The 17,810-nt window shown below is 28.6% G+C and overlaps 1 protein-coding gene across 3 annotated transcripts; it reads left to right on the top strand.

Annotated features, from left to right (window-relative positions):
• Positions 1 to 910: 910 nt before the first annotated feature.
• Positions 911 to 15,979, top strand: LOC111039377 (cryptochrome-1). 3 transcript variants are annotated; one of them, XM_022322880.1, is made up of 11 exons: positions 912 to 1,156; positions 7,759 to 7,959; positions 12,779 to 12,919; positions 13,815 to 13,987; positions 14,054 to 14,215; positions 14,275 to 14,379; positions 14,509 to 14,753; positions 14,824 to 15,097; positions 15,190 to 15,437; positions 15,499 to 15,655; positions 15,797 to 15,979. In XM_022322880.1, exons 3-11 carry the CDS (start codon positions 12,796 to 12,798, stop codon positions 15,971 to 15,973), a joined length of 1,665 nt encoding a protein of 554 aa, XP_022178572.1. In that variant the 5' UTR covers positions 912 to 1,156; positions 7,759 to 7,959; positions 12,779 to 12,795; the 3' UTR covers positions 15,974 to 15,979. The 3 variants fall into 3 exon arrangements, with proteins under 3 accessions (XP_022178570.1, XP_022178572.1, XP_022178571.1); XM_022322879.1 differs by having other exon boundaries at positions 7,753 to 7,959; XM_022322878.1 differs by lacking the exon at positions 7,759 to 7,959 and having other exon boundaries at positions 911 to 1,156.
• Positions 15,980 to 17,810: the final 1,831 nt, after the last annotated feature.

The raw sequence follows: 17,810 nt of genomic DNA, 5'->3' as shown, positions 1-17,810 counted from the left end.
GTAGAACACTGGAACACGGCTTAACTGCGATAAGTCGATAATTATCAGTAAGTCGCTTTATTTACTCGACGGAGTACGGTACGATTTTTTCTTTCGGAGAGTGCGTAATTTTAAATAAATTGTTTACGAAAATATTTGCGGCGGAAAAGAGAAAGTGCCATTTTTCGGACGACTACAAGAAGGAGTGGAGTCTTATAAAAGTATAAAAAATATTTTTTTTTGTATGTAACCTTAATAAATAAACAAATAATTTATCTAAAATAAAGAGCTCTAATACTTATTTCAAAATCGGGTATTTTTATGCACTTCATCCTAGAATTCCTAAAACATCCTGACGAGACCCTAGCCGAATATGGCAAAACCAAGGTAGCTGAGTTGTTCTTATGACCACTCATCGGCGTATAAAAGTAAAAAATAAAAAAAACTTATTCGTAGAGAGTACACCCCAAGCGGGATCCGCAATCCATGTGAATTGAGAACCTGATAATATACTGCTCGCATTATCACACGCTAGTCTCATATAGAGTTGTTGGCATTTTTAACAGGCAACGTAGTGCACGGGATCGTCGGGATCAGCTAGTTTTTAATAAAATTGATATCGATAGTAATTTCTGTTTTATTTACTTGTTCAGATAAACGCATATTGTTATCTCAAATTTTGATTTTCTGAAAAAATATGTCCACTGTTTGTTTCATTCATTATTAAATAATTGAATAATAATCGATGTTCGAACTGTAAAAAGATATACAGTGTACCTAGTCATTATTTAATATTTTAATTACATAAATGCTGGACATAATTCATTCATTTAATATTGATATTACGAGTTTTCTCATTCACTAACGATAAGACTAATAAATATGTATGATAATATCCCTACCTTACCAGACCTTAAACTTTGACTTATTAATACTGACGTGCCACTGATTACTCAACAGCTACAGAACATAATAACTATCCGACAAAAGAAATAGACACCATTTATTTTAATATTTTAAATAATCAAACAGACAATATTTTTTTATTAAAATTTGTTTTAATATTGTGTTAATAGTGCGGATGTTTATTTCTCTAATATCATATTTCTCTATATTTAATGAGTGACAACGAGTAAAAGTGGTAACACTAACAATTTCAGACTTTGTATGGTAACTGGTGAGTCCATTGAATTTGTACTTTGATTTGATTCCTATATATTATGTTAGACTTGTGAGTTATGACAAATAAGATAAAACAATTCAAACTAATCACAAATATTTTCCATCCAACCCATATTATTGATAAAAATAAAAATGTTAATTCAATTAACAAACTTTTCTTTGTTCTTAAATAATGATTAACCTAAATCATAATTGTTTTAATAAATGATCGTGTGTTGGTTTAGGTATTCGGTACTAGCATTATTATTTATTATACTATAAATGCAACTCTTATTGATATATATATTTAATTTTAATATATACCCATCTAATTATGTCTTAGTCCGTAGTAATGACTAATATTTATATTTCGATATCGATATCAATTTTCACACATCGATATCTGGAAAACAAGAACGATATCGATAATGTATCAAATTTAGTTATGTATTGTTGCCCGTTGGCCCACACGATAAGCATTATCCGTCAATTTACATTATTAAGAATAACCATTAACCTTGTCCATCTTCAAATAATACTTACACATTGCGTAGCTTAAATAATACAATAACATTAATCCAAAATTAAAAACAAATTTACAATTCTGAAACGTTATAGTTATAATGAAGGTTAAATATTTTTTTTATAGTTATTTTATAATATAATATATTATAAATTATACAGTATTAAAACAAATTCACACAAAATAAAACTTAATTACACTATAATACTAAATTATTGTGGTATGTACTATGTAGTATAGGTATACGTATACTAAATGATATGATATTATATCATCTACTTAACTATTATAAATGCAATTCTAAAATGTATTTTAAAATTATTCGCTATATCGGTATTGATTAGGTAATGGTTTTTATATAAAAACAGTAATAAAATATATTATTTATAGGCATTTAAATTGATTGATAGTCTACAAATATTATAAAATGGGATGCGTCGCAAGCGTTTATTTTCCAACGTAGTTACTTGTTTTTTCATAAGACTTACAAATCCTCGTGTAACACTTATGTAGGTATATCAGTGGTTACCAAACTGTTGATCGCGATCGATCCATCAGTAATTTGGAAGGATTTATCTATTTGTACATTTATTACTACGACCATGATTTGCACTTTCCAATAATTTTCTTCAATAATCCAAAATTCCAAAAATAACACTATGAAGCACTTATTTATTCATAAGCAATTATTGTATATACTAAAATTGTACTGTAAACAAAATATTAAGGTACATTTTATTATTAAAGAATGCACCATATCATTAAAATTACTTAAGAAGATGTCGGAGTACCATTTGTTTTCTGTCTTTGACTTACGCGTAACATCGAAAGTGTACGTTTAGCAGCAGCAACCTGATATTGTTACTTTTAATATCAAAGTGGAACTCATTAATTATCAAAGTTTAAATTATGAACATTACTTGTGTCACTAAGTTATTTTATGATATTTTAATTTTTTTGTTAGTTGTGAGCTTGTAAATTATTATATTTTATAAATGTTTATAAGCCTTATCAAAATTAAAGTATCATACAAAATACAATCTAGCGACACTTAAATGTTCTTAACTTATATAGTTTGATAATAGGTAAATGGACTCTACAAAATTAAAAAATAGCAACTCAGAGTTAGTTTTGCTAAATCATAAATGTAAATTTGCCATGTTGCAAGTGAATCGGAAAAAGAAAATAAATGGTGGGCTGATATCCCATTAATTAAAAAGTGAATAAAGGAATATAGTATATAAATAAACGATCTTATCGAAAATAGATTGGCCACCCATGATTCACAAACACAAACGTGTGTAATGATAATATTATTTTGATAGTAACTGCGTATTATTTTATTCACTGTTTTGCAACTTAAAATACACGTGAAACCAATAATTGCATTGAAAAGAATGGAAGGCGCCTGCATCGCGTGAAAAATTCAAAATAAAAATGTCTGGTACTAAGAATTAAGGCGGTTGTACAAATCTAAACATAGATGATAGATGGTTAAAAGATCGTACCTACAATAGTGATTTATTCAATTTGTTTTTTTATTTATATATTGTATAATAATCTTTGTCGATTGACTATAGCCGTTTCTTTATGATTTACTAATACATTTAAATATTGCAACAAAAAAAAACGTGGGTGCTACCTAGGTATAAAATGATTATAAATTATAATATTGTGATATGATTCGTTGATAATATTTTTTTCAATTCCTATTTCCTACATCTACGTCGCGGGTCATTAGCAATCTCGTCAACGACGAACCGTTGGACGAATTTAGTACGGGTAATTTGTACATAACGTTAAAATAATAGTAATAATAATGATTATTATAAATACGCAAAACGTGGGCGGTAAAATATGAGTGCTGTACACTTTTAAGGATTTTACTGTAAAATTTATAATTTTAGAATATAATATATTATAGTATGGTTTCTCGACGACTGTAAAGTTATTGTTATTTATTACATAAGAATGCAAGGGAGTTTGTCGAAAATCAAACTGCTAAGCCCCCTATATGTTATCATGTACATAATTCATTGGAACTTTAAAGTCAGTCAAACGGGACGATATTAACAATAGCCAAGTACACAGAAATTCGTCGATATTTATTATTACCGTATACCATAATATCACTGTTATATAATAAATAAGGTATGTTTACCTATACATATGTTGCGTGCACGGGACACGTGAGCCGGCGCTCTTCAGCTGTTTGGAATACTTTTGACCGCCATAACCGCGTGTCCCACGGCGTATACCAACTGACTAACGTGCTTTCGATACGATTCGTGTGCCCGCACGTGACACCGCGTGACACATAATTTCAAACCACGTGCTCTCATCTTTCTCAAGGGTCTTTCATTCTCTTTCTCCGCGTCTATCTCTTTCTCTCTCTCTCTCTTTCTCTCTCTCTCTCTTTCACTCTCACACTCACACACACACACACACACACACACACACACACACACACACACACATACAGGCACAGGCGAGAAGACCGAGGCGGACTATGAGTGTTGGGTCCAGATAATCAAATAATTATCTAGATATCATGAAAAATTGTATTCATTTAACGGTCCAATAAAATTTAATGGACCAATCACTAAATCATGTTTAAAGGACAATTAGCTCACCATTGATTCGTTAAAATGTTTAGTGATTTTTCATGCAACCCATGGGTTGTAACCTGCAGCAGTAGGATAATAAATAAATAGGAAAATTGGTCGTTATCCACATAATAAAATAGAAGAGTACCTATGTATGTTTTTTTTCATATATCAATACAATTAACATATAATTTACAAAATAAGTAAAAATATTATAATAGATACCTATTTATGCTACCTATGTATTATAATTCATATAAGACGTAATTGCATAGGCAAATTAATAACTACCAAATATAATAAAATGCGTATTGGCCCTATGGAGGTGTAGGCCAAGGGTGGCAGACCCCATATGGTTTTGAGCGAAGGGCGAAGAAAAAAAGAAGAATATTTATTTATTTATTATATAGGTACCTATAGTATAATATACAACATACAATTTGTCTTATGGACTCGTTTAAAAAATTATAGATCATATTGTATCAAATATTAACTATGATAAATATGGGATATCAACCAATTAACATTAATCTTCTTAGTGGTTCATCAATTAAATTATTCGAGGTGAGGAGTAGTATAAAAAGAAACTTGAAATCGAATGGTTTGTTAGTATCTATTATATTTTTGAATGATAAATATTTAAAACTGTATGGGTCATCATCAAGGTACACTTAAATTTAGGTAGGTACTTATTTTTAAGACGCTCAATTTTTTCTTATTCGTTATACCTACTGAAAACTATGAAATATCTTATTTTTGATATTAGGAAATCAAAATCTGAAAAAACTTAACCTCAACAACAAAATTAAACTTTATACCTACATAAATACCAGCATATGTCGGCGCGTATTAGAATAGATGCCGTTTATAAAATGATGGTTTCACAATTTCACAAACATATAAATATAATCGACCACAGTTCATGAAAAATTTGAGCTGATATTTACCGATTTTAATAATATTATACTTGGAATAACATTCGAATTTAAACCTGTATTACATTTTTTGATGTTTAAATTGTATTCCTATTAAATGTTAATAGAAAATATTTTTTTCTTTATAAAACAACTATATTGAACTCACTTAAGTACCAAGGTACTTATAGTTACGTCATACTGCATTTTTTGCTGTTTGCTGACGGTTTACAATTATTCTTAGAAATTTGTTGTAAAAATGACTAACTTCTACTTCAAAGTGACCTTTATACGATATTTGCGTGGGCCAAAAACTTTGGTTTAAAGTTTAATACTTCAAAGTGCCGTTGTATATCCTTCCACAAAATCCAAAGCATAAACTGTGCTCTTGTTAGATGTATTCTGGAGTATGCCGTTTTATTTGGGAGTTTGGGACCCTGGTACTGCGAGTAGTAGGAACCACATAGAAAGGGTTCAACGTACATTCTTAAGTTTTGCTTCTAGGGATTCTGCACATTTACTACATACCTCATGCTTAAGATCGGGTGCTCCCCATTTGCGCCGAAAAAAATGAATTCGTTTTGGGTATAGTCCATTTGCGCCAAATTTACCTGGTATAAATGTATAATTATAATAAAGTAATATATTTTTTATTATATACAATTTTATTTAAATCATAATTAATTATATGAATTTTTCTTAAATAATAATAAATAATAGCTGTATAATACATATTTTTTTGAAACAATAATCAGAATAAATACAAATTGTTTTTAAAATCTATAGGTGATAAATTATTACAAACTATTATAGTTTATAACAAATAAATAATAATAGTTAATAGTACTTACATATTTTTTACTATAAGTTACAGACATGAAGTTTTTAAAATATAAGAATTAACCAAGCCGTTAATTTAAAATGTTTACGTTGGAAAAATTTGGCGCAAATGGGCTGTCTGAAAAAACATACCTTTTTGATTTTGGGGCAAATGGGGTGTACCCAAAACGAATAAATTCTTTTGAGGCAAATGGGCGATGCCCTTAGGATCCGGTACTTAACACGCTAGGACAGCGTTTCTCAAAGTGTGGGTCGCGACCCACTGGTGATGGGTCGTCAGTCAATTTTTAGTGGGTCGGGAACATTTTTTTGAATTATATAGATTCCTATAGAAATTTATGTTAAGTACCTCATTATAAAAAGTACATTTTAATTATATTAATTATATTTTTATTCATATTAATTATAAACCTGTAAAAAAATTAAATACCTAATAAAAATGTATACATATTTATACAATACAAATTTTTTTTTCCACAAATTGTTGAAAAGTGGAACGATGTGGGTCGTGAAAGATTTTTCGGAGGAAATTTAGGTCCCGGTATTAAGATTGAGAACTACTGCGCTAGGACATTCGGTTTTAACTGATATACTTGTTTCTGCAAAACCAAATATTCTTATAAGTAAGCTCATTGACAGCTCTATATACTGTCCTGTATTGCTAAGTCGATTTAGTTTCAAAATCCCTAACTTCCAGTCACATATAACTTATGCTTTTTTCATACCCGTTTGCACCACCAGTTATTCTCTCTAATAGTCAGGATGATACCTGCTGCTAACGAGGATACGTCGTTTTCTTTCTGTTAATACCAATGGTGCCTAGTGCCTACATAGATACCTCGTACCTACATACTATAAACACCCAATAATATGACAACAAGTTATTCGTTTCTAAATCGTTAGAAAAATTGTAGAATTTAGAATGTTTTTCCAAAATAATTAGTTTACGATAAATGATTTATAATACTAGGTACCTATAGATATACTAACCTGGTGTAATATATTACCTAATATATAATATTGCAAATATGACGAAGTATTCTCGATTGAAAATATTCAAGTGTACTTATTGTTCGATCTGACTCCCAGTACGCTACAAAATGTATCGTCTAGAATTCTTCCCTATTATACTGATAAGATTCAGTCCTCCTCATGAGTCATGATTATACTCTCCTTTTCTTGTACTCGACTTAAAATATTTAATTAGAACTATTGATAGAAGTATTAATAGTAATATTATATTATTTTTATCAGCAAATATTGATACGAATATAGATGCTCCAGTATATTTAATTGGGCAATGTTAGTTTTCTTGCCCTTCTCGGAAATTTCACCATTCCCACGATCTTTCCATTCCTATTTGTCCTACACATTATTTTTAAATAATCCTTGTATAAAATGATAAGTTGGCCAATAGAAAATTCCTAATTTGATTTATTTTTTAATTATTATCAAATGTTACGATTATTAAAATTGTTTCGGTATCATTTTTACTACTTTTGATGTAATTTACTTTAATTTTGTTATGTTTGTCTGTATTTAGTAAAATATTTTGAACCGGGGTCAACCCGTTTATGCTTGAATGCTTGAAATAATATCAATAAATATTAAATAATAATATAATATAAATATGTACCTATTAATAACCTACAAATTGCAATAATATTTATTGATTAATATAATAACGACGTTTGCTTACTGGCACACGATAAAGTCTATATATTTTTAGTTACAGAAATGTCCACCAATGCACCCCTTCCCTTAAACGTGTCACTGGATTTCGAACCCCTCCACACTCGTTCCAGCATCAGTTGTATATAAGTAGCTAGCCGACTTTTACGACCACGCACACACATCACGGCCGAATCTCGAACTGTTGCATTGGCGTAATAACGAGAAACCGATCACGGTATACCTGTTCGCTGTTCACGACCAGGTAAAATTAACATATTTTTAACAACTATATTATATCGTCCGTCGAAGACCATTCAATTCACGTTCTGACTGCGATCCGCATATACGTAAAATTATTCTATTATTATCTCGTCGGGTTTAATCCGTAAAGTTTCGCGATTGTTTACGATTATATTGTAATATTATGAAATCTTTATCCATGTGTAGTATCTATTGAATAATTATTACAATAATATCATAGTACAGCCATGATGTGAATGGCATCATTGAGAAACTTTTCGACATTCGATCTTATAAAATATTAAATCACTGTATGTATACAATACCTATCTACTCTTAACTACCTATTTAAATTTTAATACGACTATATCTACTGTCCATCGATAGTATTTTATCAAATTTCAGCTATAAATGTATTTACAAATGTATAACTGTCAAAATGAACCATCATCGTTTTCGAAATTGTTCACTAATTAGGATCGTTTTTCTCAAGTTTGGTCGGCTCTTAAGATATTATGATAGACGACAGATGATAATAACATATTATACTGTACTGTCCGATGACGTTCAATCTGTGCTTGTAACAATCCAGATTCTGAAATTCGCAAACGGAACGAGGAAAATAATTAATACTCATACATTTATTATAAAATCATAAAACCATGTCGAGTCCAACAAACTTCATAGGTACGTTTGATTATTATCACCTTGAGTATAATATGTTAATAATATTGTAAGTCTGTTGCAATGTATATGCGACCGATGTCTGTTACAGCCTTAAAGGAAACACTATTAATATTATCCACTGTCGTAAACTCGTAATGTGTGGTTCTCGACTAAACAATTTTTTTGTTTTACGTTATTCAAATAATTCATTATGTGTTTATTAAAATCATGTTCACATATCGGTTATTAGCTATTGTTAGGGCTTAGGAATTGACGTTAAAAACAACGCAATTTAAAAGTATAAATACCAAGATAAATAACTTTTTCTGATTCATTTATTTATTTATTAACATTCAATATTAAAATACGACATAAATAAATAAAATGCCTATGCTTTTATGGAAGAGTTAATAAATATTTATTTGTCACGAATAGTTTTAAATTTAATTAGAGTTACTTGATTTTTAAGTTATTTTAATAGTAATATTCAATATAAATCATGATCAAAAAAAATTAAATTTGACTTGAAATTACAAAATTTGTCAAAAAATACAAAAATATAAATTAGTTATGATTCGTATGTTAATTAAAAACATTTATCTAGGAAGTATCAGCTGAGACGTATAGAGACGTTTTTGAAAAAAAAAATGAAAATTGGTAATTTTTTGAGCCCTATGGCCTATAGTAGTTATTATTTATCATCGTATAAAATAATTAATTATAGGTAATAAGTGAAATCGGGTCTTTGATATTTTCATATTGTGGTAAGTTAATTCAATTAATTGTTATAAAATATGTATATGAATAGAATACTACTTCTGTGTTTACTAACAAAATATTATAACAAATAACGGTTATTAATTGTAACAAAAATAAATATTATAAGCATAATTAATTCAAATTAAATTTTACTTTGATGTATTTTTGAAGAAAAAAAAATTCGTTCATAAATTTGACTGCATATACACCACGTAAATAAGTTATAGGTACGACCGCATTATACATTCTTACACGTGTTGGAACGATAAAAACTCGAGGTATAATTTCATAATACTCCTCTGGCCTCTGCTATATTTTGTTTTATCGTAGGCAGTGGTTTTAGCTTGTGATCAACAATTTTTTTTCCAAAAGTAACCTAAACTGTGTATTTCATGTTCTGAAGAAAAATTAGAACTAAACATGTATAGAATGTATCGATGTCAATTAACTGTCGAATGATATACATATCAGATAAACTATCCATCGTGATAAACTTGGGTGGGCGATTCCCTGCTACTTAGGGCTGCACCTTACTCAACGATCAAGTATAAAAATAAAATATATTAGTAGTTTTTACTGAAAAAAATGTAAACCATTGTTCCATTTGAATTAAAAAATAATTTTAATTTATAAAGTGTATATCAATAAATGTGAAAAATAAATAATTCAATTTTTATATAAAAATTCAAATTCAAAAAGAGAAAACACTGAAATGATTAGTTTCTTATTGTACCCATATTATTTTATAGAATAATTTAGTTACATGTTTATTTAATAAAGGCCCTTTAATATTTTTAAACATAAATTGAATCAAATTCAGTACAAATTAATAAAAACATGAAAAATAAATATATGCATACTGTACTTTTAAAAAACTAAGTAACTGTTCTCAGAGTACTGTTAAAACAAAATAATAAAATGTACTTAAAGATGATGGGAGTAGATATTTATTTTTTTTCTTTCTAGAAATGACTCAAATTGGCTATGAACTGTTTTAATATGATATATCAATTGAATTGAATATACATAATATAATTTAAGTAATAAGTAGTCGTAGTGTAATATTTGATCGATATTCCTGAGATTCAATTAGATAAAAGAAATACTAAATCATAATAATTTTAGCACAATTATATTAAATTATGCTTTCATAATTGTGTGCTGCACTGCTGCTGTGTTCAGACGCTATACACCATATACTGTGTACTAGTATAGTTTCTCCAACCATTACTATAATGTATTTACGTAACACTAAAGGTAGTATAAACTATAATGCATAAATAGTAGATAAGCAGATACATAAAAAAAATTGACGAAGTAGGTATACCTACGTCAAACAAAATGCTCAACATGATGTGAAAATAAAACTGAAAAAATACTCTATACATTTTGGCAATCTAACTATGTAAACAAGATATCATATTATATTGGGCACAATGTAACAATCGTCACTTAAGTGATAAATACTAGATATTTTTGACATAAATACGTATTAATATTATATATTATTATTTTACATATTCAGATAATTATTATTTATTATTAATGTTTTTTTACATTCGTTCAGTATTAAATTCGACTAAAAAGTGAAAAATCAAATCTTAACTCTTTTCTGAAAGTCGTGGTCGCTGGACGCTCCATTATAATATTGTCCATCGTTTGTTAAACGATAGAATTCCGTATATAATTTTTTTTCACAAGTATAACCGTGATAGGTACTAACTATGCAATGGATCGTCCAATGTTAGTTTGTCCTCTATAAAAATGTTTACACTTAAATAAATATAAAAAAAAAAAATCCAAATCAAACACTATAAACATACGAGTACTTTACTTATAAATACAATTATATATAATGATTTACTTTCTTAATTCTTGACGTGTCTTGCATGTACACACATAAATACGAATACAAATCGTTTGTATTCCGTATTTACATCGGCTTTTGAGCATTCGTTGCATCTGTATCTAGTGTTAATATCAAAACTATGTCTAGAATTAATCAAAAAATGTATCATTGTAATAATTGTGTTTTTATTATGATTTTCAACTGAAGAAAAACGGTAAAAGATAGAAAGAATTTTGAAGAAATCTGGTAATACATCACGTCAGGGAATATATAATATATGATAGGTCTATTATAATATTTTATGGTACCGTTTTATAAAATAGCATCTTCACATGAGCCCACTATGAATTTGTGTTGCAATATTCCAAACTCGTCTAAACTTAAAAGGCTTATAAATAAAACGATTATAGAATTACATTTTTCATACAATCACTCTAGGGAATCATAGGTACCTATTGCAGTATAAGATGGTCATAAATTTATGTACCTAGATTTTAAAAAAGTTAAAAATTACTTTTAAGAAAAATAATTAGTATAATAACTATATTTGTTGTTAAAATGTATTATTATACAATTTTTTAAACTAACTACATGGACATTTTTTTTTCAAAATCACAAAAATTGAATATTAAAATGTGTGTAGTTGGTTAACTCTTTAAAAATAACAAAACACAAACCTTAATAATATCTATACGTAAATAAAATATGTATGTCAGTATGTTACATCGAAGTAATTCATAGAAGTCGAAACAATCGTCTAAAGCGTCGAAATATTGTCAATATTTTGTGTAAAACGTATATTTATAAGAAGAGCATGCTCCCCGCCCGTAGTCCACACTGACATGATAGTTACACAACGAAACAACTTATTTTACAATTTTTACGTTATTCATAATAACACAGTAGCACGTGTTGTTCGTACCTATATCTTTTTTTAAATTTAAATCAATTTTTTCGTGTATTTATACCTTATAACTTCATTTATATCTTTTATCTTACGAATTTAAGAAAATATATTATTTATTTTTAATTGGATATTTAACACTGTTTTCTCTCCACTATTTCAGACCAAAGAATTCTGAGTAAGTTTACTAAATGATGAGGGTCAGTCAACCAAGCTCTAGTTTTTGCTTTAACAATTTTTATTTGTTAAAAATAAATTCACTATATGTCTAAGTGATATTAAAGAAGAAATTAATTTTTAAAGCTATAGGTTTTTTAAATTGGATTTATATCCTTATTACTCCATGAATTTATTCTGAATAAAAAATACATACAGCTATAACGTTTTACAATCGTTCTGTTGTAGACTTGTACATTGTACACACTTAAAAACTAAAGGCTAACCTACTTAAAGTGAAAACTTTCAACAATTGAACAAATACTTTTTATATTTACAATTTGTTCTTGCAACTAATTTTTGGGACACGTGTTGAAGGCTTTATGATATATATAGCCATCGCCGTAGCCATCGCCCGAAACCGAAACCAAAATCTTAATGTTGAAATTATTGTAAATATAACTTATTTTCTATAGGTAATTATATGATATGATATTATTTGTGCAGGTCGTAAAACGGTAATTATGACTGTCGCTGTCCATTGGTTTAGAAACGGCTTAAGGTTGCACGACAACCCAGCCTTGATTGAAGCTCATAACAATGCTGAAAAGCTTATTACACTGTACATTTTTGACGAAACAACGTTCAGTAAGTATAGTTACACATGGCAATATGGACTCCGTTACATCACGTATGATATATTTATTCATACCAAATCTATGAATATTTAAAATGTAAATCATTACCTAGTCACCTAGGAACTCAAATTTGAGTGTCACCGTTCGGTCCGTTCGTAAAATTAGTCAATAAATACACGTACAGTGGCATTAGTGATAAGGATAACTGATCAGTGATCACAATGTGGTCTATTAAATTATTAATTAAGTCACGAATATTTTATTTACGATTTTATATATCTGTGACTAACAGTAGACATCGCAGTTAATTTTTAATTCATGAATAATGAATAAATATTTGAAACTATTTACAATACACCTATAAACAATTATAAATGGATTAATATAATATCATAAAAACATATTATAAAATATTATGGAAAAACACATACCTAAATGAAAAAAATATGGGTACCTACCTACTATATTGTTTTTGCCTAAGAATTAATTAGTTTATGAAATATCGATCTTCGTCAGCAATCGTTTGAATATGTTTTAATATGATATATGTATCATATCATCGTGAAATTGAATTTATTTTACAATTATTTTGTGTAAATAATTGAGTTTTGTATTGCAATAATAACAGCTATGTAGATATAGAATGCAAATAAAATATCAAAATATCAAAATATAATTCATAGCTTCAGTGAAAATAAAAAGTAATTTGTTTATTTTTTAAATAGACAATTATTGATTATAATCTCGCTGAGGAAAATTACACATACAAATTGATACATTTTACAATTAAAGTCCTTGTTATGGGTAAAATATAATACAGATGTGCACGAATAAAATATTGTGTTAATTTTTAACTAATTAATTTTAATTTAATCTATTTTAAATAGTGTATTTTATTTAATTAGATGCAAAATGGTATGGCTACAATCCGATGCGATTTCTTCTGGAAAGTTTAAAGGACCTGAATAAGAATTTAACTTTAGTTGGAGGATGTTTGTACATACTTCAAGGAAACCCTGTTAATATATTTAAAATTATCAAAGAAAAGATAGGCCTAAATTTTATTACTTTTGAACAGGTATTTATTTTTATATTTATATATTATTTTTGAACGTAGATTAATCTTGGGCATTTATAATTTTAGGATTGTGACCATATTGGTAGAAAACGTGATGAAAAGGTGAAGACATTTTGCAATGAAAATGATGTAAAATACATTGAGAAAGTTTCCCATACACTGTGGAATCCAAAAACAATAATTGAAAAAAATGGTGGAGTACCTCCATTTACTTTTAAACAGTTCCAAGTGAGTAATTGGTAATAATATCTTTCACAATATATTAAAATGCACATTGAATATTTTAGAATACAGCAAACCAAATTGGTCATCCTCCAATACCAGTAGGTAATGTAGACTGGCTGAGTGTAATATTTGAGGAACTTCCAGCTTCTGTTCTAGACGAAATTAAGGTATTTTCATTTAAAAAAAGTAGATACGTCATATTAGTACTTTTTATACGGTACTCTTTTAAATATTGTAATTTATAGACATTTTTTTTTTACAATTTGCCTTACTTATGGGCATTAATTAATTTTTAGGTTCTGCACAATCCGACCCCGGAAACCTTTGGAATTTATCCAGAAGTTCCAGAAAATCTTACATCTCCATATCGTTGGTACGGCGGTGAGACCAGAGCTTTAGAACAGTTAAAGGAACGACTTGAATATGAAAGAGAAGCATTCGTGAATGGATTTTACTTGCCTAACCAAGTAAATCCTGACCTTTTGAGCCCACCATCTAGCCTTAGCGCTGCTTTACGATATGGATGTTTATCCATAAGAAAGTAATAAATATAATTTTGGAATAAAAATAAATAATATATACTTATATTATATACAATAATTTATTGTTAGGTTTCACTGGGAACTTTCAAAACTGTTTATCAAACAATTCGAAGGAGATTTATTACCTCAGTACAGCGTGACCAGCCAACTCATTTGGAGAGATTACTTTTACACTATGTCTATTGACAACAAGAACTTTGGCCAAATGGAGGATAACCCGGCATGTATTTCAATACCTTGGAATGATGTAAAAATTCCCGAAAATAAAAAGATGTTGGAATGTTGGAAAGCCGGCAAAACTGGATATCCTTTCATAGACGCCGGGATGAGACAATTGATGCAGGTGAATAAATTTAAAATTCTCAGGTACTTTGATGTACCTTCTCGTATACAAATATCACTTTCCATTTCACAACATCCTTGTTGTTTATCTAGGAAGGATGGGTTCATCACGTAGTACGAAATTCGTTGGCATCTTTTTTGACGAGAGGCGATCTCTGGATTAGCTGGGTCGAAGGTTTGAATCATTTTATGAAGTATTTGCTGGATGCTGATTTTTCCGTTTGCGCTGGTAACTGGATTTGGGTGTCAAGCTCTACGTTTGAACAGCTGTTGGACTGCCCTTTGTGTGTTTGCCCTGTCAGCTATGGTTTAAGGCTCGATCCATCTGGCGAATACATTAAGTAAGGTCATTAAATAAGGAGATTTTCAAAATAAACATCTATATTAATCTAATGTTCGTAGACGATATGTTCCTGAATTAAAAAACATGCCCGCCCAATATTTGTACGAACCATGGAAGTGTCCCGAATCAGTTCAAAAACAGGTGGGATGCATTATTGGCAAGGACTACCCTAATCGCATTGTCGACCATACAATAGCATCACGAGGAAACAGAAAGGTAAGCGAATCCATTCATTTCGACTTCACAGTTTTGACAAGTTTTCCACTTACTCCGTAATCTATGTAGAAATTTAAAAGTCAATAACAGTCATTTAATAAAACATATTAATAGATAAAATTTGAATTATTTTAATTTTAGAAAATGCTGGCATTGCGTGTTTCGATGACAAACGATAACATGCAGGTACCACATTGCTGTCCTTCGGATCGTGAAGAAGTTCAAAAATTCATGTACCTTCCTGATGAATGCATCCAACAGTTGCTTCCTTTGGAAAACAACGATAGCGAAGCGTATGATTTCTACAAATGTCATTGAATCATAGGATACAACATTAAAAACAACGCCCATACTATTCCTGAGCAGTACGATTTCATTTTGTTTCTCATAACTAACCATGACGATTATGCCAAACTATTTTATTTCCTCTACAATACTTCTATACTTATTTTGAAAACGGCGTTGTTAATTAGTCATACTTTGCATTTTATACTATTCTAAAATTCTACCTATTACAATAACTATGTGTGTTTATATGATAGTTGAACTATTTATTACTTACTTGTGTAGTTGTGTTACAACCTATTAGTTTTAAATCACTTATTTTTAGACTTTTCGTGAAATTAGTATAGAATGATTTTAATAATTTAACAAAACATTACGATAAAAATTAATTTATATAAATTACTATGCATGGATATTATATGCATATACTTCTAAATTTAAGGAATATTAGCTTACATTTTAAAAAAAAAGTACGTAATAGCCAATATATATTATAATATATATTTCATCACTCAATTGAAAAACGTATTATCTGTTTTACGGTTTTATTAATACACTATCAGTTTTGAATTTCTAATTTTAATGTTTAATCACACTTTTCTTGATAAATAGACAATAGATTTAAACAATTAAGAATTTCACTCACACAATATTTCCACTAAAATATTACTTATTACCTACCAATATATATTAATCGATATTCATAAAATATAGTACTTGCATTATTCATCAAATTAGCCATAAATATTCCAAACAAATAACTAGTTTAATTTTGATATTAATGTTTTCAGAATTTACATATTAAAAGTGTGTATAGTGTAGTAGTTATAACAGAAATGTTGTTCTACACCTGCATTCCAATATATTCTTATAGGTACGGAAAAACTATATTGTATTCGAAAAATTAAAATGTTGTTTCTTTCTTTTTTCGAGATAAAATTATAAATATTTTCAATATTGAATTGTTGAAATGTGCATTTATCATTAAGTCAACCTTAAAAACTCTAATCACTATTCAAACTTAATTAATTATTATTACCTCGTCCTATTTGGTCAATTTTAGTATACTCTGTAAAACTTACCACACTCATGAAGGTATTTTACGTATTACCTAATTATCTATATAAAAGGAGATCGTCTGATTTTTTTGAAATAAAAATCGTAATTTTCAATTGGATCAGTAGTAAGTATTTAAATTTTAAATGATTTAATAAATTTATAAAATGTAGGTAGTTTTATGGCATCGTAGTTATCATTACATATAAACAATAAACATACATTGGATTTCTTTCCAAATATTATAGGTATGACAGTATTAAATCGTTTGCCTTTGGAATCGACTGTTGCTCTATAATATATATCACGTTTGAACGGCAAACTCTACTTTGTATGACTACTATAAACTACCAATCACTATAATAATAAATTGAACATTTAAACACCGAGGAAACACAGCGAACCTATACTGTGACATACAGCAGTCAATTTCACAGTCGCTAATCAATGATCATCAATAAGTAGTAATTGTTATTAAAAGTAATAAAAGTATATTGAATAAACGAGGCGAATGGATATGTTAACGTTCTCGACTGCAGTTCGAAATTCCAAAACATTATTAGATATCGAAATCTTTGTTTAAAACAGGGACACAATAATTACACTGTATATAGTTAAGAACACTTCTTAACCCCTTTCACCTTTGTAGTACTTAAAAATAACATTAAGTTCAAATTTGTTATATCATGACCAAAATCTACTTGTTAAGTGCTGGTTAGTTATAACTTAAGCAGTGTACAAACTCCATCATATAAATAATTATAAACGTTTACGAATTCAAATTTATATGGACGAAATAAGTTTAAATAACAAA

Source organism: Myzus persicae, unplaced genomic scaffold (assembly GCF_001856785.1).
Source record: "Myzus persicae strain clone G006 unplaced genomic scaffold, MPER_G0061.0, whole genome shotgun sequence".
Classification (NCBI taxonomy): domain Eukaryota; kingdom Metazoa; phylum Arthropoda; class Insecta; order Hemiptera; family Aphididae; genus Myzus; species Myzus persicae.
This window is presented reverse-complemented; position numbering and strand designations above follow the sequence as displayed.